The sequence below is a fragment of the Schistocerca piceifrons genome, chromosome 6 (assembly GCF_021461385.2).
Source record: "Schistocerca piceifrons isolate TAMUIC-IGC-003096 chromosome 6, iqSchPice1.1, whole genome shotgun sequence".
NCBI classification, from domain to species: Eukaryota; Metazoa; Arthropoda; class Insecta; order Orthoptera; family Acrididae; genus Schistocerca; species Schistocerca piceifrons.
Window position 1 is genome coordinate 382,578,421 of NC_060143.1, and position 23,332 is coordinate 382,601,752.

At 46.5% G+C, this 23,332-nt stretch overlaps 1 protein-coding gene across 1 annotated transcript in view; it reads right to left on the reverse strand.

Annotated features, from left to right (window-relative positions):
* The window catches only part of LOC124802653 (ATP-binding cassette subfamily G member 4-like), a 404,387-nt gene that overhangs the window by 90,425 nt on the left and 290,630 nt on the right, over positions 1-23,332 (reverse strand). Inside the window, exon 6 of the mRNA XM_047263559.1 lies at positions 601-715. Coding sequence (XP_047119515.1) covers positions 601-715 — 115 coding nt within the window. The remainder of the gene's footprint in view (positions 1-600; positions 716-23,332) is intronic.

A 23,332-nucleotide genomic window follows, 5' to 3' on the forward strand; every position in this document is an offset into this window, starting at 1 on the left:
GTATCATCGACCATTTTTAGCATTTAAATGAGTTTTTTTGACAATATTTTTTAAACTTTGCATGCTGCAAATGAAGTACCTAACTATTAATGTACTACAGTTTGTGAAGACTACATATGTGCTTATTTATTTTTCTTATTTATCACACTGAACTGCATGTAATCTAGTCTAAGTATAAACTATATCACAGACTGCTACACACCACTGCTACAAGCTATAAATGTTAATGTATTGCTGTTTTAATAGATTGTACATGGGTATTTTACTCACTCCTTTGTTCTTTAAAGAAAGTTTAGGGCAAGAAACCCATTTCCTAGCAATTCAAAATAAATCACATTTACTAAAATATTTCCCATGTTAATTCAAGTGCTATAGGACTGTGCTTATTAATTTACTGGAACCAATAAATTTATCACTTACCTCTTTAAATGGAAATTTGGTTTATTAAGTATCATAGTTATAACATGCTGACTGCAGGCATAATACCTTCCATTTTATTACTGAGCATCTGAGCTAATGAATTCTCCACAATGCTTGCTACATGGTTGTTCCTTGTGCAGTATGTAGTATTTTAACAGAAAATTTGAGTGTGTTACTTACCATAGTCAGCAGGATTGTAAGTTGTTGGGCAGTGAAATTCAAGTGAGGCCAAAAATGGAACAAGTTGCAGTGCCGTCCCTTGATATGCACAGCGCCCTCTAGTCATTAAGTACACCTGCAAATGGAAAATATACAGTGACTCTGGGTTATTTTTCAGTTTCCTTTCGGGTAGCTACTCTAAATTTAACAAATTTCTTATGCTTAATACATAATTTGTACATTTTTGACTATGATTATACTTTGTAAGCTCAACAGGTAATAAATCTGTCACCTGGCACATAAAAACTAATACTAACTTCAAGTGATAATCTACAATGTGTTTGGTAACCTCTAGTTGCCTCACCAATTGTGCCAGTACATGGCAGCAAAACTCAGCAGGTGGCACCATCAGATGCTGCAGACAGCTGTGCCTCCTGGGCAATGCGCAGAGCCTTTACCTACTGCCATAATTTTGTAATTTTCTGTGTACTGATTACTATACTTTACTCTTAGATCTTGGATTGTTTCCTTGGCATCAGTGTAGCTATGCTCACAAACTTTGTATTAGTTGCAATTGTGATGTATGTATTAAGGTTGATTGTCTGTTTATTTATGTTCCCTATTTTGTGAGTTACAATAGAGAGGGTGAAAAGACAGGCTTGTTCTTCATGCAATTCATGCAACATTCAAAAACTTTTTTCAGCCAATTGTCAACATCATCGATATACTTAAAGAAATGCATGGTGCACACTCTGCTGTTTATAATATATTTATTCTAAACCAGTTTTGATCATTGATCATATTCACAGCGGAAAAGTCACAATTTTCTTCTGTTGTGAAGATGATCAGTTATCAAAACAGGTTGTGAAAAAATATATTGTAAGGCAGCACAGTATGCACCATGCTTTCATTCAAATTGTGGCAATGTCAACAGGCACAGCTGTGGAGGTCATTTAACAAAGTTTACTGCAACAGCAACTGGAATCCTAACAGTGCTTAGAATTGCGGCAGTGGGAGCATACAGCCCTGCTGGGCAAGGTGTTGATGGGCCTGTTATTGAGATCTCATGTCTTACTCACCTACCAACCGCCATTCCCTGCCTACAGTGCTGCAGCTGAAGACAGACTCTTACGGAAAATGTCTTTGGCAACACTTCACAGACTTGAGCACTGACTCCATTAGAGCTGTTTATCTGTTGTGGATCTCCATCCAGATGTATCACTTGCTAGGGAAGTTACCTCCCTCCATGATGTTGCATCTTTATCATCTGACAAAATGTGATGTTTGCTGAATTCTTTTTACCACAAACTCATACAGTTTTATCAGTGCAGAAAGCAACCTCACCAATCCTACCCCACCTAGGTGGAGGAACTGGAGGTGTTAAGTTGCAGATACCATTTTGTTACTGTCGAATCTCAGGAATCTTCTATGGATGCCACGGTGTGAGATGCTATTATACGGGCAGCCTCCAGTAAGGAATTTCATCTTCAGGAATTGCAATTCATAAATCCCTCTTTACAAATAATACTCAAGATGTCACAAAATTTTGAAGTTTCTTGTGTCACTGGCCATCGGATTCATGCGCCAACATAGCCTTGGTCAGTTCAGATAGCAACAGTTACACTCTAGCATGCCCTTGGAAGTGGAGGTTGTGGCAGTGCAGCAGGTTTCACTGCTGTGTTCCCTAAGAACATGGCCACAGCAGAAAATTTCCTCATTGTCTGCTGCTTCATGTCATCAATGACAACAGACAGCAGATACCACTTCTTGGCCAGTTTATTGTCACAGTGACATACAAAGCAGTGGTTAGACCAATCACAGTTTTGGTTGTGGACAGCAATTTTACAGGAACTTTGGTTTGGACGCTTCCCACTAGTTTGGCTTTACAATCAACTCTGATCATTTAGTGTTGGATCTTGTATTATATCAAGAATTGGATGTTTTGTGTAAAGAAGTTTTGTCCCTGTTTTCACTGGCTTAGATAAGCCATGGATCACATTGCACACATTACTCTGAAGCCATAGTGTGACCACATTTTTTCCTGTATGTTATCTATCCCACAAGCACTTTGTGCTTAAGTAACTGAAGAATTAGACAGATAGACAGCTTTGGGTGTTATGAAACCCATTTCATCTGGTCAAAGTTCTACGCCTCTGATCATTATCAAGAAAGTGGTAGAAAAACTCTTCCTTTGTAGTGCCTTCAAGGTGACAGTGAATTCCTAGTCTATGGTTGATACATACTACATTTCTTACCTGAACAAACTTATAACAGAGCTGGTGACTGGACAATGTTTTTTGAAACTCAGTTTCTTACAGCTACCACTTGATGATGACTTATGTCATCACCTTGTCCTGAACATGTTATACAGCCTGTAACAATAGAACTATTTGGTATTTGATGTGTTAACCTGCTATTTTTCATTGTTACTTGTAACAGCTTTGTCATTGAATTTAATGTTGGATGAATTACCTCAATGACTTTGTCATTACCAGTACCACTACTGAGGCCCATCTTCAAAACCTTTGGCTTTTATATTCACACCTTGACAAACATAGGTCATAAGTGCAACTTAGAGATGTCATGGTCTTTCACTGTCTTTATAAAGTACCCAAGTCAATTTCTTTTTTTTTTTTTTTTTGGGGGGGGGGGGGCTGCCATCATATGTAGTTGTGCCTCCTTCATCATAATTTACTCTCATTTACAACCAACCACTGGTTCAGCAGAACCTGGACCCAGACATACAGATACAGCAGCTGCAGGACCATCAAAATCTGCCAGCACCACCTCCATCGAAGACAGTCCCCAGATAAAACTTGAGAGAGCTCATTCCGCATCCATGTCCCTGGCCATGGCATCTATCCTGTGGGTGTCTGCCCATGGTAGTCCCATCAACACGAGGGCTACTTCTCGCCCTCTTTCTCTGTGCAGGTCAACAGAGAGCTTTTCATAATGTGGAGCCTGCCAATTGAGAACACCTGTGAAGAAATGGACATTGCCCTCCTGGGCTCTAAATCCCATCTCGTGCACTGGGGTAGGGGTGCTGTGGTGACAACAGCATACAGGTGCTTCAGTGAGATTAGTGGTCTGTGATAACCCACAGTTACCACACCAATTGTGCTGATACCTTACTATCCATCAGAAGTTAAGGATGAAGAATTAGAATTACCCAGAAAACTTATTTCTTTACTGGATCCAACCACTGTCACTCTGGTCACACCTTTCTCTGTAAAGGTAACTGATGATGTAATGTCTTTTTTGGATGACCTGCAATTAACACCCAGCATTGGGGGATGGTCATGGAGTCAATTGCTGCAGGTTACAAAGTTACTTATGGTAGGAAAAGTGAAGGGAGGGTTTTGATGTGTGCAGATATTTGACAAGCTAAATTAAGGCCTGCTATAAAGGTAGAAGAAGTCAAACAATGTGAGATTTTTCAATAACAGTCTGGCAGATTTCATAAAGTGAAAGTGATGACATATGAATTAGGGAAGAATGGCAAGACAAACAGTCATATGCCAGGAAGCAGAACAGAGGACATTGGATGCACTTTTAAGGAGCATGCTGTTTGGTGTGTGGAGAAGGGTGAGACCAAGCACACCAAAGTATTCATACTCTGTGGTCAGAACAGCCTCAGATTTTGGAGAAATTGCTAGCAACAGGAATGTAGAATAAGAGAAGAATATTTTCTGCAAACGTTTGGTGTCATAGGTGTGGGAAGATAGGTCATGTGCAGAGGCAATGTCACCAAACTGAGTGTAGTAGAAGTGGTGTGACTGGGCACCACCAATGCATTGTAGGAATGATAAAGAGAAGCAAGAAACAAATAAGCAGCTGTTAAATTTTGGTGCAACAAATATAGATGCAGAGGCAAAAAGATGTATTGTGGGATTAGTGAAAAGTAGTAATCAAAAGTTTTCATTGGACACACTGTAGGTCGGAGGAACTGAACCCTCCACACTATAATTTATGTGGGGTTGTAAATAATGATGTGGAATCTACGGGCTCAGGAACAGTAAATTTTCAGCTTGGGATGCAGCATTTTACACAATGCATAGAAACTGTACTCCAGATAAGTGAAGGTTATTGCATGATCTTAGGATTAGACTTTCTGACAGTACAGCATGACATTTGACTTTTTGTAAACACATATGAGAGCACTTGGATGGCAAAGTTGTACCTATTCAAAATGGTACAAATGGCTCTGAGCACTATGAGACTTAACATCTCAGGCCATCAGTCCCCTAGAACTTATAACTACTTAAACCTAACTCACCTAAGGACATCACACACATCCATGCCCGAGGCAGGATTCGAACCTGCGACCGAAGCGGTCGCGTGGTTTTAGACTGAAGCACCTAGAACCACTTGGCCACTGCTGCCGGCATTATACCTAGTAATGTGTATAATTTTGGCACTGATGGGAGCAGAGCTGACCAAGGAAATGTTGGTAGCTAATTTGGTAATCATAGCTGGTGTGGATAGGGACTCAGTCAGTGTGCATGTAGATGATATGCAAACCACTGATAAATCTGTGTTGTATAAGGAAGTAGAGCGTCTTTAAAGTACAGACAGATTGGAAATGGAAAAATTATTGTCTTAGTTTGAGTATGTTTTTTTCCTTGAGGGCCTTTATCATTAACATCTATAACACAACACCATATCTCTTCAGGAATTGAGGAACTGGTTGATCATAAACCTTACTGCAAATTGTGATATGGAAGAATTCATTAATCAAGAACTATTGCATAGAGGAGAGCCCTAGTCCTTGGGGGTAGCCATGGCGGTCATGCCAAAGAAGTCACGAAATGGTACTAAGAGATATAGATTCTGCTGTGACTACAGCCATCTTAATAGTGAATCTGTAACTGATATGCATCTGATACTAAATATCACTGAGACTATTAATTTAAGGCACTGCAAGTACTTCTCTACCTTGGATCTGAGGAGTGGGTACAATCACATAGACAAATTCCCTGAATACTACTAAAGACAGCATTATTAGTCCCCTGGGACCACTATCAAAGTTGTTGGATGCCGTTTGGGTTGAATAATGCTCTGGCATCATTTCAGCACTTGATGGATTGAGTGCTGATAGGACTGAAGTTTCAACCGTGAATGATATAACTAGAAGATAGGTTTTCATGAAGGGTGTAGCACAATATAGCCAACAGTTGTGATAGGTTTTTAGAAGGTTATGAGCACTGCATTTAACTCTAGGCATGAAAACTGTCATTTTGGTTTACAAGAAGTAGTATGCTTGGGACATGTAATTAGCAGTGAAGGAGTAAGGGTGTTACAGACAGTTCGGGTATTCCCACTTCCTAGTAATACTAAGGAGTTACAGTCCTTCTTGCGTTTAGCGAATTATTACAGAAAATATGAGAAAGAATTTGTAGATGGGGTGACAGCACTGATGCGACTATAGAGAAAGGATGTAAAGTTTGAGTGGATGAAGGAAAGTGAAGATACGTTTGAAGAGTTGATGGGAGAGTTTACATTAAGTCCAGTACTAGCTTTTCCAAACTACGAAAAAGAGTTTACCTTGTCATGTGTTGCACACAATAAAGTTATGGGGTGTGTTCTCACAAGGAAACATTCCTAGGGGTAAATAAATGATCCTGATAAAACTTGGCGCATACACACACACACACACACACACACACACACACACACACACACACACACACAATCAAGCCAGACTGTGAGCTCCTGCATCAGCGTCGTGATGGGAGAGGCAACTGGGAGGGGGTAAGGAGGATGCTGGGTAGCAGGGTAGGTGTGGGGGACATTAAAGTGCTTCTGGTGGGGAGCATGCAGGGACGAGATAGAGAGAGGGTATGGCAGATAGGTGCTGTAGGAAGGTTAGGTGTAAGGCTGGGGGGGGGGGGGGGGGATAGTGGAAAAGGAGAGAAGTAAAACACTGGGTGCATTCATGGAATAGAGGGCTGTGTAGTGATGGAATGGGAACAGGGAAAGGGCTAGATGGATGAGGAAATGCCTAATGAAGACTGAGGCCAGGAGGATTACGGGAACCTAGGATATAGTGCAGGGAGAGTTCCCACCTGCACAGTTCAGAAAAGCTGGTGTTGGTGGAAAGGATCCATATGGCACAGGTTGCGAGGAAAGACACTGAAATGAAGAACATGTTGGGCAGTGTGCTCATCAACAGGGTGGTCCAGTTGTTTCTTGGCCACCGTTTTTCAGCGACTATTCATGCGGACAGACTGCTTGTTGGTTGTCATTCCCACATATACAGCAGCACAGTGGATGCAGCTTAGCTTGTAGATTACATGACTGATTTCATTGGTAGACCTGCCTTTGATGGGACTGGAGATGTTTCTGACAAGACTGGAGGGATGGTGGTTGTGGGAGGGTGTATGGGACAGGTCTTGCATCCAGGTCTATTACAGGAATACGAGCCGTGAGGCAAGGGTTTGGGAGCAGGGGTTGTGTAGGCATGGATAAGGATATTGTGTAGGGATGGTGGAATACCACTGTGGGAGAAGAATAGTGGGCAAGACATTTCCAGTTGCAGGACATGATGAGAGGTAGTCAAAACCCTAGTGGAGAATGCCATTCAGTTGCTCTAGTCCTAGGTAGTACTGAGTTACGAGAGGACTGCTCATCTTTAGCCAGATGGTGGGACTTCAGTAGTTGGTGGGCTATTAAAAAGATAAGGCATGGGAGATTTGTTTTTGGACAAGGTTGGGAAGATAATTATGGTCTGTAACAGCCTCAGTGAGACATGTATTATGGGTGACTAGCCTGTATGGCATGTATGTATGTACCTTTCCCAATGCCCAATGGATGCCAAACCAACAATCTCCTTCTTAGTCACCATGGTCAACTATATCTTCACCCCCAATTACTTCTGCTTTGAAGGCATTACCCACAAACAAATCTGGGGCACAGCTATGGGCATCCACATGGCACCATCCTATGACAACCTACTCATAGGCCATCTAGAGGAATCCATCCTAAACACCCAGAATCCTAAACTCCTCACCTGGTTCTGTTTCAATGATATCTTCATGATCTGGATTGAGGGTGAGGATACCCTATTCACATTCCTCCAGAAAATGAACACCTTCTCCCACATTTGCTTCAATTGGTCATAATCAACCCACCTTCCTTGATATTACCCCCATCTCAAAGATGGCTACATCAATACTTCTGTCAATATCAAACCTAACAACCAGCAGTAATACCTCCTTTTTGACAGCTGCCACCACTTCTATGCCAAGAAGCCTCTTCCATACAGCTTAGCCATATTTGGTAATTACATCTGTAATGGCAAGCAGTCCCTTTTGAAATGTAGTGAGAGTTTCACTTTGCCCTTTACAGACTATAATTACCCTCCCAACCTCGTACAAAAACAAATCTCCCATGCTTTTCTTTCCAGTCATCCACCATCTCATGAAGTCCCACCATCTGACCACAAAGGAGCATTCCCCTGATAACTCAGTACCACTCAGGATTGGAGCAACTGAATTACATTCAATGCCAGGCAGAATTCGAACCTGCGACCATAGCAGCAGCATGGTTCCAGATTGAACTGCCTAGAACCGTTCGGCCACAGTGGCCGGCAATAAAAGCTTTCATCGGTATCTTCTTCATGAGTGGTGTCTTGAAAGATTCTGGCTTATGCCAAGATGATATGTTTTCCGAAATGTACAGACCACTGATCTTTCATTGAGCTATGTCCCAGGAAAGATTTACATTCCATCTACAAAATTTGAGATTCGCTGATAAAAATACTTGGGAGTCTAGAAAACTAAATAAATCCAGAAAATATAGGATAGTTTTGTAAGTCACTGTTTGCAGTATTATAGCCCATCAGAGTATTTGATGATGCTTGAAACATTACTGAGTTTCCGTGATCGGTGTCCCCTCAGAACGTTCACATCATCGAAACCTGATAAGTACGGCCGAAAAATAATTTCATTGTGTGACGCCAGTAGGCTATGTCCTTGATCATTTAAGGCATTCCATTTACTGAGGAAAAGAGCAAACAAACAAGAAGGATGATTTATGCATACCGACCCAGTCTGTAGTTAGACTTACCTGACTCACTGAGAGGGAGCAATCGAAATGTGACAACTGATAATTGTTTCACTTCATACGAGTTGGCCGAGAAAGTGTCTGAGAGAAAACTTTTATTAGTCGAGACACTACAAGAAAAGAAGCGTGACGTACTACTATCCATCTTATCAACGGCCCCACTAGAACTACAAAGTTTGTCTATCAGGAATACAAAATGTTGGTTTCTTTCACCCCTAAAAAGTTGTCCTAATGTCAGCAATGGAACCCAGCGGAACAATAAGCGATGAGTGAAGCAAGCCAGAGACTGTTGAATTCTGTAACCTAATAAAAGGTGGAGCAGGTATGTTGGAAAAACTTTGCAAAGACAAGACTACCAAAAGGAAAACCATAAAGTGGCCATTGAGATACTTCTTCAGAATGTTAGACATCGCAGCTGTGAACAGTTTCTTTTTTTTCCCAACTGGAATACGATCCAAGATTCATTCCCTGCATGGGCACGGGCCACGTTTCTAAAAAATCTCGCGTCGGATTTGACCAAACCTGTGATGGAAAAGAGACTGCCCAGCCAACCCACTAATTTCGAGAGCTTTTCATTGATCAATTGCCAAGTTGTTAGGAAAACAAGAGGAACAGTCCACTGTCACACACAGTCAGAACTGCAGACAAAACGAAGAAGAAGTAATTTGCGGGATCCTTCTAAAGACAGAAAGGGCAATGAATTTTACGTCGAATGAGCATAAAACAGTATTTTGTGTTAAATGTGTGACAGTTTCTGGAAGCATTTCGTTTTTTCCTTATATTGTTTTGTCTTTTGTCAAAAAGACAGGAACTGTTTCATTTTGTGTAAGTGTTTTGATTTGAATTTGGTGGCCAATAAGGGCTAACGCTTATATGTGATGTCTACAAACAGGATTTTTCTCATGTAACAAATTATCAACAAACTTTATTGTTTAATAATAGTACCTATATCCACGTGAACCTCATCGAAGAGAGAGCGGGTCAGATCCGACCTAACCGTACGGTCTATTTTGTCCCAGCCATCGTACTGTTTAAGGGTTAAGATGACTGTGACACGCAATTGGAATCCGCTACAATGGGATACACCTTGTTATTAGAAGAAAGAACGACTCTCGTGTTATTATCATGATCATTTCTCCCTTTGTATATAGGCACCTATAAAATATTTTAGAATTTAGAGTAGAAAGTTGGTGATGGAAATTTCGAGAAAAGATCGCCTTGCAACGAAAAAGACATTGTTTAAATGATTGCTACCTCAATTCGTGAATCATATCCGTGGTACTTTCTCCCTTATTTCGCGATGATACAAAACGGGCTGCCCTTCTTTGAGCTTCCTCAATGTATTCCGGTAACCCTATCTGGTAACAATCACATACCACACAGCAGTACTCCAAAGGAGGACGGACAAGATTAGTGTAGGCAACCTCTTTAGCTGATCTATTGCATTTTTAAGTGTAGTGACTATAAATAGCTGTCTTTGGTTCGCTTTCCACACAACATAACCTATGTGATCGTTCCAGTTTATAAGTTAGTTGTGAGTGTAGTCCCTAAGCACTTGTTGTTGTGGTCTTCAGTCCTGAGACTGGTTTGATGCAGCTCTCCATGCTACTCTATCCTGTGCAAGCTTCTTCATCTCCCTGTACCTACTGCAACCTACATCCTTCTGAATCTGCTTGGTGTATTCATCTCTTGGTCTCCCTCTACGATTTTTACCCTCCATGCTGCCCTCCAATACTAAATTGGTGATCCCTTGATGCCTCAGAACATGTCCCACCAACCGATCCCTTCTTCTAGTCAAGTTGTGCCACAAACTCCTCTTCTCCCCAGTTCTATTCAATACCTTCTCATTAGTTATGTGATCTACCCATCTAATCTTCAGCATTCTTCTGTAGCACCACATTTCGAAAGCCTGCATTCTCTTCTTGTCCAAACTATTTATCGTCCACGTTTCACTTCCATACAAGGCTACACTCCATACAAATACTTTCAGAAACGACTTCCTGACACTTAAATCTATACTCGATGTTAACAAATTTCTCTTTTTCAGAAACGCTTTCCTTCCCATTGCCAGTCTACATTTTATATCCTCTCAACTTCGACCATCATCAGTTATTTTGCTCCCCAAATAGCAAACCTCCTTTACTACTTTAAGTGTCTCATTTCCTAATCTAATACCCTCAGCATCACCCGACTTAATTCGACTACATTCCATTATCCTCGTTTTGCTTTTGTTGATGTTCATCTTATATCCTCCTTTCAAGACACTATCCATTCCGTTCAACTGCTCTTCCAAGTCCTTTGCTGTCGCTGATAGAATTACAATGTCATCGGCGAACCTCAAAGTTTTTATTTCTTCTCCATGGATTTTAATACCTACTCCGAATTTTCCTTTTGTTTCCTTCACTGCATGCTCAATATACAGATTGAATAACATCGGGGAGAGGCTACAACCCTGTCTCACTCCCTTCCCAACCACTGCTTCCCTTTCATGCCCCTCAACTCTTATAACTGCCATTTGGTTTCTATACAAATTGTAAATAGCCTTTCGCTCCCTATATTTTACCCCTGCCACTTTCAGAATTTGAAAGAGTATTGCAGTCAACATTGTCAAAAGCTTTCTCTAAGTCTACAAATGCTGGAAACGTAGGTTTGCTTTTCCTTAATCTAGCTTCTATGACTCTAAGCACTTAGGTGAATTCAAAGCTTTTAGATTTGTGATTTATCATGTAGCCGAAATTTAGCGTATTCCAACCTCATGAAGATTACTTCACAGTTCTCGTTATTTCGAGTCAACTGTTCCTTTTCGCACCATAAAGATATCTTGGCTAAATCATCTTAAGATCCAATGACTTTACAAGACTACAAACAGTCTAAGAGACCTGATTGCATTGTCTCCTAAATCGTTTAAGTAGATCAGGATAAAGTAGAAGCTTGAGTCAGTTTCGCTGACTTCCACTGCGACTGCTGCCTTTGCAGTGATATCGTTCTCTATGCACAGCATATATCCAAATAATCACAGATGCCTTTCTTGCATTTTCTTCTGGATCGGTGCAACTCCGAAATGTTCCCTGATAGCGTCGACTGAAACGTGATCCCGTAGAGTGATGCCATCTTTCCATCTAAGAATCTTAGCCGGTTGGTGTGGCCGAGCGGTTCTAGGCGCTTCAGTCTGGAACCGCGCAGCCGGTATGGTCGCAGGCTCAAATCCTGCCTCGGGTATGGATGTGTGTGATGTCCTTAGGTTGGTTAGGTTAAGTAGTTCTAAGTTCTAGGGGACTGATGACCTAAGCTGTTTAGTCCCATACTGCTCAGAGCCATTTGAACCACTTTTTAAGAATCTTAGTCTCCATGACCCCCAATTTCGTTCTTCCTCTTTTGTAGCTGGCCAACCCTCGATGCCATAGAGAGCAACAGGACGGATGACAGTACAGTATCTCTTTGACTTTAGATGAACCCTAATCCGACGATCGCAGGTGACACCTGTTATCGTTCGCACCTCATCCAGGCAGCCTGCGTCCTTGCCTTGACTTCGTCTATAAATTGGCCATCGCTAGAAATAGTGTTTCAGTTGATTGCTGCTATTTATTTTCTTCAGCATTAGTGTTACCTATGCAACCTTCCAATCATTAGGAAAGATCTTTCGACTAGCGAGTTTTTGTATATGATTGCGAAGTGTGAAGTTATTGTATCGGCGTACACTGAAAGGAACCTAACTGGTATACAATATGGACCAGACCAACTGCCTTCATTAAGTGATTTAAGGTGTTTCGCTACACCAAGGATATCTGTGTCTAAGTTGCTCATGTTGGAAGTGGCTGTTGGTTCTGAAGCGGGAACGTGTAGTATCCCCGCTTACAGTCGCTCATGTGCAGTGAACCGGCATTTATCGCCGCGCCCACGCACTATGCTCATGGGAGAGGCTTTGTGGCAATAAATGACTAAAGCGGTTTCTGGACAGGACACATTTATTTTTCCTGCCGTTACAATAAATGACAAATAATATACTTCGCTAATATCCGTCTATATAGGCGCGTTGCACTGGCGGCACGGCTCGGTCACCGATCCCGGAGGGTGTACACTCCAGTGACGAGCCGTGGTGCGACCGCGTGGACCGAGCGAGACAAAAGGCCGCGTCACAGAATGTTCTACTCCTGGCACGACCGGGGGCGCCGTAACGTCCGCGAAGAAGCAAAAGACAATTTAACGGCGACTGCGTTAACGACCGCGCGTACGAATTTACGGTAGAGTCACGTTGACTCGACGCACGTGGTCCGCGGCGGAAGAACTGGGGAGACGTGTATCGCGTCGCGTCGACTAGCTCGAACTGGTGGCAGCTTTGTTCCCGTGCGGCCCGGTGTGCGACACACCGTTGCCGAAATTCCGCATAACGGTACAGCTGCCCCTACTTGTGTCAAAAGTGCCGTAGTTCAGCCCTTCGTGCGTTGGACGGTGCTGCCGCCACACAGATCCCCCCTTGGAGAGCGGAGCTCCGTAGCTGCGAAAATGTGGCGATCGTTCGGTGGCGCGCGTGTGTTTAAAGTTCGTGCACTGCGTGATGGCAGTGCGGCAGCTTTGGCGGGGGTCGGTCGGCGTCGGAAGGGCGGCGGCCCGTTACGTCAGCGCGCCGGGCCGATGAGCGTGCAGTGGGCGTGTCCTCGCGCTGGCGGCTAGTGACAGCGGCAGCAGGCACTGGCTGCGACTGTCCGTAGCGATGCGCGTGAAGGCGCGTGTTGCACGTCATTGGTGGTGACGTCTCGAAGACGCTTGCGCGAGTGCGGTACCGTCGGAACTCGAACGCGGGTCCGGGAGCTACTACGGACAAGCCGGGCGGTGTGGTGCACGATGTCCGGAGCTCCACGGAGAAACGAATGTGGTAAGCTGGCCCGGGTGCCGATCCGGCCTCAACGCCCGACGCGGCGGAGGCAAAAGACATGAACGCGGGTCCAGGAGCCATGACAAACACAGGAGACGGTGTCCGGGGCTCGACTGGAGTTACTGGCCGAAGGCACTTGCAGCTGGAGGTCGGGTCTCTACAGCGGACGGCGGCTCGTGGGCACCGAATTCTGACGGCGTTTGGCGGCTCGGGCACGTGATTGGCGGTTTGGGTGTCGTGGCGCGCTGGTGACGCAGCACGGCCGTTTGAATCGGACGCGGCGGCCGGTGCGCGTGACGTAGTCTGCTGGCGGCTGTGGTGGGGGCGACCGGTGCGCCTGTGGTGGGCGCGGTCCGGGCGGCCGTACCAGCTGCCTTGGCGTGGTGGTGGGAGGTGCACGTGGCGGCGCGATGACAGCAGGCTGCAGCTGTGCGTCACTGGCAGCCCCGGGTGCGGGTTCCGTCTGACCAGTGGCAGAGGGCGTGTCGTCCGTGATCAGATCTTCTGCCGGGTCGAAGAAATGCGTGGCTGATGGAGCGGGCAAGACGTAGGCTGGTTTGACGCGGTCGACTGACACTGTTGACGGCTTTCCGTTGCACTCGAGGACCAGCGTTTTGTCTCCTCGGGCAATCACGCGGTGCGGTCCACTATAGGGCGGTCGGAGAGGCGGCCGTACTGCGTCGGTACGCAACGAATATCTTCCCGGTGCCGTGCCGCGTCGGTGCGTGCGCTCGGAGGCCGGCCATGTGACTGCGCAGACGTTCCGCCAGAGTGGGTGCCACGGCGTCGCGTGGGAGTCTTACATCTTCGACAAAATCGCCCAGGATTGTCAGGGATTGCCCGTAAACGAGGTCGGCAGGTGACGCACCGATCTCCTCCTTCGGCGTGACTCGCAGGCCGAGCAGCACCAGTGGAAGCGCCTCTGGCCATGAGGTGTCGTGGCAGGTTAGAGCGGCTTTGAGGGTCCTGTGGAACCGTTCGACCATGCCATTCGACGCCGGATGGTAGCTGGTTGTCCTGTGTAACCGGGTGCCACACAGTCTGGCGACGTGCGTGAACAACGCGCAGTCAGACTGGCGGCCGCGATCAGTTGTCACGTGACTGGGACATCCGAAGCGTGCCACCCAGGTGTCGACGAATGCGGTGGCGACGGTCTCGGCTGTGACGTCCGCGACGGGCGTTGCTTCCGGCCAGCGAGTGAAGCGGTCCACCATAGTTAGGAGGTACCGCTTGCCTTGTGAGAGAGGAAGCGGGCCGACGAGGTCCACGTGAACGTGCGCAAATCGGCGTGTCGCGTCCGGGAAGGTGCCCACAGGTGCGTGGGTGTGCCTCCCGACTTTGGCGTGCTGACATGCGGTGCAAGTGCGTGCCCATTCGCGACAGTCCTTCCGAAGCCCGGGCCAGTCGAAACGCGCAGCCACGAGCGTCGCAGTGGTGTTGGTACCTGGGTGTGACAGTCCGTGGACACGGTCGAAGGCACTGCGCCGGAATTTCTCCGGGAGAAACGGTCGGTGCGTGCCGGTTGAGGTGTCACACCAAATCTTCCCTGCGGAGCCGGGGACAGGCACCAGCTCCAGTTGCATGCCGCTGGAAGTGTCGTGACGGAAGCGGTGTAGTTCTTCGTCACTCTCCTGTACTTAGGCCACGTCCTCAAAGTTCACAGGGGGTGAAATAACGGCACACGCTCGGGACAAACAATCGGCGACGATATTGTCTATCCTCGAAATGTGTCGAATGTCAGTTGTGAATTGCGACACATACTCTAACTGCTGGAGTTGGCGCGGTGAACACTTAGTGTGGTTGTTCTCGAACGCGTGGGTAATGGGTTTGTGATCGGTGAAAATGATGAACTGTCGGGCTTCTATGGACGGTCGGAAGTATTTCACCGCCGCGTACACCGCAAGCAACTCTCGGTCATAAGCGCTCCAAGCACGTTGCGAATCAGAAAGCTTTTTAGAGAAAAAACCGAGAGGCTGCCAACGCCCGCCGACACGCTGTTGTAACGCCGCGCCGATGGCGGCCTGGCTGGCGTCCACGACTACAGCTAAGTCCGCGTCATGTACCAGGCGCGCGAGCAGCGTCGCTTCCACGAGATTCCTTTTTGAGTCCGTGAAGCTCTGCTCCATTGCGTCTGTCCAATTCACGAGGGTCCTTCCTTTTGAGGTAGGACCTTGTAACGCCTTAGTCAGCGGCTCTTACACGGCTGCGGCGTTGGGCAGGTGTCGTCAATAAAAGTTCAACATGCCGAGGTAATGTCATAATTCTCTGTGCGTCTGCGGACGCGGCATGTTCTGTATTGCCTTCACTTTCCCCGGTAGCGGTGTCGTTCCGGTGGGCGTAATTAAATGGCCGAGGAACTCAATTTCCGTCACGCCAAACTCGCATTTAGCGGGGTTAATGACGACGTCGGCTTCACTCAGGCGCTGAAAGACGGTCGTTAAGTGGCGGCGGTGGAGATCGGGCGACTTGGAATACACCAAGATGTCGTCGAGGTACGCGAAGCAAAATGGCAAGCCTCGCAAGACGCCATCCAGGAACCGCTGCCAAGTCTGGGCAGCATTCCGAAGACCGAAAGTCATAAACAGGCCTTCGAAAAGCCCAAAGGGCGTTACGATGGCTGTTTTTTCGATGTCTTCGGGCGCCACTGGAATTTGGGTGTATGCCTTTGCGCAGTCAATCTTGCTGAACAACGCACAGCCCGCCAAGGCATAGCTGAAGTCTTGAAGGTGTGGGGCTAGGTATCGGTCCGGCACCGTTCGCGAATTAAGGGCGCAATAGTCCCCACACGGGCGCCACGAATTGTCTTTTTTGGGCACTAAATGCAACACCGATGACCATGGGCTGCTCGATGGTCGCACGATGCCTTGCCGCAGCATGGCCTTGAACTCTGCCTTTGCTGCTGCGAGTCTGTCCGGCGCGAGTTGACGTGGGCGACACGATGTGGGGGGTCCGGGTGTGGTTATTATGTGGTGCACCGTCGAATGTTTGATGTCTCTCGGTGCACCGGCTGGGCGGGTGAGGTCGGAGAATTGTTCAAGAATGTCACCGTACGGTCCGGGGCACTTCACGGGTTTAACGCTGTAGTATGCAGCCTGCCGGCACTGTCCCGCTATCTTTAAATTAGTCGTGGCGTCGATGAGCTGGCCGTTTGCGATGTCGGCTAGTAGCCCGTAGTGGCCAAGAAAGTCTGCGCCCAGGATCGGCTCATTGACGTCGGCCATGGTAAAAGTCCACGAGAACGTGCGCTGTAGGCCTAGATCTATATTGCGGCTGTGTGTGCCATAAGTTTTTATAGCGGAATTGTTCGCCGCTGTAAGGCAGAGTGCCTCGGCCCGCCTGCGGTCTCGTAACATAGAACGGGGAAATATCGAGAGGTCCGAACCCATGTCGACAAGGTACCTCACGCCTGCCCCCCGTTCCGCAACAAACAGACGCTTCGATATCATATTGCAGCTGGGTGCGCCTAGGTCCGGTCGCAGCTGGCGTTTGGGTGCGAGCAAGGAGCGCGGCACCTGGTTGCTTCGTTGCCGATGCGGGCGTGGTACCAGCAGTAGCCGCTTTGTGCGTGCTGTGACGTCGGCGGGGTACCGTTGGAGCAGCTGTTGCTGCGTTGCCGGCAGTGCGAGCCACGCCGCCTGTCGCCCGGTCTGCTGCCGCTGCGGTGCGTGCTGCCCTCTTGCTGCGAGCGCGCCAACCGGTCGACTTGCGTCGAGAGAGCTGCCACCTGTGCTGTCAAGTTTTGCAGTAGCTGGTGCAGGTCGGCATCCGATGCGGGTGCGGGAGGCGCTGGCCCCCACGGAGGTGGGGGGACGGAGTCGTAAGCTGCCGCAGCCGCGGTGCTACACGCCGTTGTCAGCGCGTCGTGCACCCTGTCGGCCAAGTTAGCGACGGCGTCCAGCTGCATCTCCGTCCGTGCGGCTATCACTGCCTGCACCTGAGCTGGGAGGCTGCGCACCCAGATAGTGCGCAACAGCGAATCTGGCACCATATTGGACTGCGCGAGGCTCCGCAAGTGGCGCAGGAACTGCGAGGGCCTCCGATCGTCGCATTCCTCTTGCCGCAGCAGTTGGTGCACACGCTGTTCCTCTGACGACGAAATCCGCCGGATCAGCTCTTCCTTGAGCCGTTTGTAGCTCGACTGCGTCGGTGGGGCGGTGATTATATCCCGCACTTCTGCCGCATAGTTCTGGTCCAGCTGGCTCACTACGTGCCCAGATTTCGCCAGGTCGCAGATCACGTGGTTGCTCATAAATACCGCCTCAACCTGGCTGAACCACATCACAGGGTCGCGCGGCCAAAAGGGAGGCAGCCTGATCAATGCCCATCCAGCGCTTGTCGGCATTCCGGTGGTCGTAGGAGGCGTCGGTGTGACGGGGATTTGCGCGCCAACATTGTCCTGAGCTGTCTGCGGCTGCGCGGCATCCGCGCGTGTAGTCCGTGCCTGTAGCTCATTCTCTAGCCTCGTGTTGCGTGCGAGCAGTTCTTCGACGGTCTTTCGCAACTCCTCTAGTGTCGCCATCTTAGTTCAGAGTCGAATCCTCGTACAAGAGGAAAGTACACAGTGAAAATAACACAAGGGAAACACACGAAAGGAAAAAAAAAATAACACTAAGCAGTCCGCGATCAAAATATACGCACACAAAAACAATACAAAAAAAAGTTAGTTAAAAATAAAAATTTTAATACGGAGCACTGTTCGGCGCTGGCGTATACGCGCAAGCCTACTCGCGGTTCCACGTCTCTCGTACCGACGAACGTTCGTCACCACGTGTTTTTTAGCCTCAGATCACGTCGGGGTCACCAGTGAAGCGGGAACGTGTAGTATCCCCGCTTACAGTCGCTCATGTGCAGTGAACCGGCATTTATCGCCGCACCCACGCACTATGCTCATGGGAGAGGCTTTGTGACAATAAATGACTAAAGCGGTTTCTGGACAGGACACATTTATTTTTCCTGCCGTTACAATAAATGACAAATAATATACTTCGCTAATGTCTGTCTATATAGGCGCGTTGCACTGGCGGCACGGCTCGGTCACCGATCCCGAAGGGTGTACACTCCAGTGACGAGCCGTGGCGCGACCGCGTGGACCGAGCGAGACAAAAGGCCGCGTCACAGAATGTTCTGCTCTTGGCACGACCGGAGGCGCCGTAACGTCCGCGAAGAAGCGAAAGACATTTTAACGGCGACTGCGTTAACGACCGCGCGTACGCATTTACGGCGGAGTCACGTTGACTCGACGCACGTGGTCCGCGGCGGAAGAACTGGGGAGACGTGTGTAGCGTCGCGTCGACTAGCTCGAACTGGTGGCAGCTTTGTTCCCGTGCGGTCCGGTGTGCGACGCACCGTTGCCGAAATTCCGCATAACGGTACAGCTGCCCCTACTTGTGTCGGCAGTGCTGTAGTTCAGCCCTTCGTGCGTTGGACGGTGCTGCCGCCACAGTTCCAATTCTGGAATATTTACTTTGTCGTCTTTGGTGAAGGAATTTCGGAAAAGCGCGATTAATGCATCTACATCTACACTCTGCAAACCATCGTGAGGTGGATGGCAGAGGGCGTGTTCCATTGTACCAGCTATTAGGGTTTCTTCCTGTTCCATTCACATGCGGAGCTCGGGAAGAATGATTGTTTGAATGCATCTGTGCGTGCAGTAATTATTCTAATCTTATCCTCAGGATCCCTATGTGAGCGATATGTAGGGGTTGTAGTAAATTTCTATATTAATCATTTAAAGTCAGTTCTTGAAACTTTTTTTAATAGGCTTTCTCGGAATAGTTTACGTCTACCTTCAAGAGTCATCCAGTTCAATTCCTTCAGTATCTCTGTGACACTCTCCCATAGTTTAAACAAACCTGTGTTATTTCGTGCTGCCCTTCTCATATATGTTCAATATCCGCTGACCAAGACATATGACAGGACTTTTCTTGCGCAGTGTGGGACAAATATCTGTGTTTTTGTTGCATTCTTAGGGTGGTCAGTATGAAACAACCGTTTCGAGCGTCATACCTGAGGACAAGGAACTTGGTCGTCTGGTGATCCCAAAAGACTCAAGGGACAGGTACATCAGTTGAATGTATATGGCTTTCAATATTGGAACAACTTTGTGAACAGGTTTTCAGGTTTGATTCTGCTGATTAATTATGATGCAAATCTCCACCTGAAAAACAGCAGAATCAAGGTGCAGTCATTCTTTGCCGAGGCTTACAACTGTACAGAAACACGTATGTTGCAAACCAGGATATTTAGAGGACTGCCTGCCATAATATAAGAACCCTACTAGATTTTGTACAATACTATATTGTGTGGTTAGTCGTGTGTATTATGTGAAGAAATTTCGTTTATTTGATGTATATGGTATAAAAAACGATATGCTTTATTCATTTCTTCACATATTATCATTATTGCACTGATTTTGTATTATGATATTGAGTTAAATGTACATGAAAAAGTAAACTAAAAAATAAATTTAAAACATAAAAAAATGCCAAACATAAACCAAAAATAGGTAAAACATATAATTAGAATAACATTTAACTTTTAGATATTTCTATTAGGTACGTTAAAAAAACCAACAGCAAATTGTGCACAATGTATTTTCCAAAAATGGTGTTTCGGATACCAGCTTTATTACACATACATGGATGTGACGTGAAAGCTTCTTTAATTTATGTTTAACAGTGGAAAATCCACGATCAAAAGTAACAATATTATGAAAAGGGTACTTGCTATTCACCATACTGCAGAGATGCTGAGTCGCAGATAGGCACAACAAAAACACTGACACAAAATAGCTTTTGGCCAACAAGGCCTTTGTCAAAAGTAAATACACACACACACACACACACACACACACACACACACACACACACATGACCACAGTCTCTAGCGGCTGAATCCAGACTACGAGCAGCAGCAGTGCATAATGGGAGAGGAAACTGGGTCGGGGTAAGGAGGAGGCTGTGGTAGGGATGGGGAGCAATAGCAGGTTAGGGGTGGGTGATGGTAAAGTGCTGTTGGAGAGCATGTAGGGACAAGGTAGAGAGAGGGCAGGGCAGCTAGGTGCAGTCGGGAGGTTAGACAGAAGTCAGCGGCAAGAGGGACAGTGGGAAAGTAGATAAGTAAAAACAATGAGTGCATTCGTGGAATAGAGGGCTGTATAGTGCTGGAATGGGAACAGGGAAGGGGCTAGATGGCTGAGGACAATGACTAACGAAGTTTGAGGCCAGAAGGGCTACTAGAACGTAGGATGTATTGCAGGAGAGTTCCCACCTATGCAATCCAGAAAAGGAGGTGTTAATGGGAGGGATCCATATGGCACAGGCTGTGAAGTAGTCACTGAAATGAAGAAATCGTGTTGGGCGATGTGTTCAGCAACAGGGTGGTCTAATTGTTTCTTGGCCACAGTTTTTCGGTGCCCATTCACATGGACAGATTGCTTGTTGGGTGTCATGGCCATGTAGAATACAGCACAGTGGTTGCAGCCTAGCCTCTACATCACATGACTGGTTTCATATGTAGGCTCCATTTGACAGGACAGATGATGTTTGTGAGCAGACTGGAGTATATGATGGTAGGAGGGTGTATGGGACACATCTTGTATCTAGGTCTATTACAGGAATATGAGCCATGAGTCAAGGGTTCAGGAGTGGGATGGACAGGGATATTTTGCAGGGTCAGTGGATGGCAAATGGCAGAATACCGCTGTGTATGGGGTGAGGGGTTGGAGGTGGGTAGGATAGTGGACAGGACATTTCTCATTTCAGGCCATGACAGTCAGGATCCTGCCTTGGGCATGGATGTATGTGATGTCCATAGGTTGGTTAGGTTTAAGTAGTTCTATGTCTAGGGGACTGATGACCGCAGCTGTTAAGTCCCATAGTGCTTAGACCCATTTGAACCAGTTTGAAAGCTTTTAGCTCTGTTACATCTGTTGGATGTCAAAATGAATAGTTGGGGTCACTGTACACGAGCTTTGGGTGTTCTGTTTCGTTATTAGTACCATGAACAATGTTTTCTATCATTTCCCCAGTTATAAAAAGTGAAAATAACGTTTTTTCATCTATAATTCCTTTAGCTCCAGGTAGGTCAGTAATCATATTTGAAGAAGGGGTTCGTGAATATTTTGAACGTAATGGCTTGTCGGTCCAGATTGTTTACTCGTCTATGCTTAACTCAAAATTTTTATTTACTGTTCCTTCTTCTTCACTCCTGTTCTTTTAACCAACATCATCACAGTCGAAACCATCTTCTTCTGTATCACTGTTAATATAGACTTCCATCGTCAGATTCTAAGACACACTCTTCCAGCTCAGGTTCACCGTCCTCTTGGTCTCAAGGATCCATTTGCGTCGTAACTCAGAACTGTCTCAGGTTTGTGCAACAGATGTTTGCAAGCAATTTTCATATCAAAACGGGGAAGAATTCATAGTAGAATTATTAACATTACTGGTAAGGTCGGGTCTGATACGATGCGAAATACACCCAGCAAGCCAAGGTCACTTACACGATAACCACAGTGACTCCAATAGCCATTGCATGACTGGCTAATACGAGGGGCGTTTGAAAAGTCCGTGTAAAGTCCGGGATATGGCACCACCAGCGCGTATAGAGGTCATGTTTAGTTAGTTGCATCTTTGGAAAGAACACACACCAAGTTTCAGTCATATTGGTCTATTTCTTTGTGTCTGGAATTCGTGTGAATCAAGGAAATGAATGAGTGTCAAAAAATGGACGAAAAAGAATTTTGTGTGGTGATTGAGCATTACTTCATGAAAGGCAAAACGCCTTAGGAGACTAAAGAGAAGCTTTATAAACATTTGGTGGCTCGGCACCTTCGATTAGAACAGTTAATAAGTGGTTTGAAAATTTTCGGAGTGGCCATATGGGCACAAGTGATGCTGAACGTTCTGGACGCCCTGTGGAGGTTCCGACTCCATAAATCATTGATAATATCCATGATATGGTGATGGATGACAGTAGAGTTAAGGTGCGTGAGATTGCTAGTGCTGTTGGCATCTTGAATGAACGGGTACATAATATTTTGCATAAACATTTGGACATGAGAAAGCTATCCGCAAGATAGGTTCCACAAATGCTCACGCTTGACCAAAAACGGAATAGTGTGAAGCGTTGCAAGGATGGTTTACAGCGGTTCAGGAAGAATCCACAGGACGTTAAGCGTCGTTTCGTCACTGTAGATGAAACATGGATACATTACTATACTACTGAGACCAAATGACAATCTAAACAATGGGTTACCAAGGGAGAATCTGCACCAAAAAAGGCGAAGACCATTCCTTCGGTCGGAAAGGTTATGGCGACTGTCTTGGGATTCGCAAGGGATAATCCTCATCGACTATCACAGGTGCATATTGTTCATCGTTATTGGACCGTCTTTGATTCATAATCCAAACGTCTTCGGTCCCGAGTTCGATCCCCGCCACTGCCTAAATTTTGATAAATAATCAGCATTATCGGCCGAAGACTTCCGGTATAAGAAGTCAGCCTCATTCTGCCAACGGCCTTGTCAAAGAGGGCGGAGGAGCGGATAGAGGTTCAGGGCACTCTCTTGTCCAAGGGGTGGGAAATTGCCCCTAAAGGCGGAAGAATCAGCAATGATCAACGACATGAGGATGCAGAGGGCAATGGAAACCACTGCATTAAAGACACGTAACGTGTATCCACAGGACATGTGGCCTGTAATTGAAGAAGTGTCATGATGATCTCTCCATTGGCAAAAGATTCCGGAATAGTCCCCCATTCGGATCTCCGGGAGGGGACTACCAAACGGGAGGTCACCATGAGAAAAAGATTGAA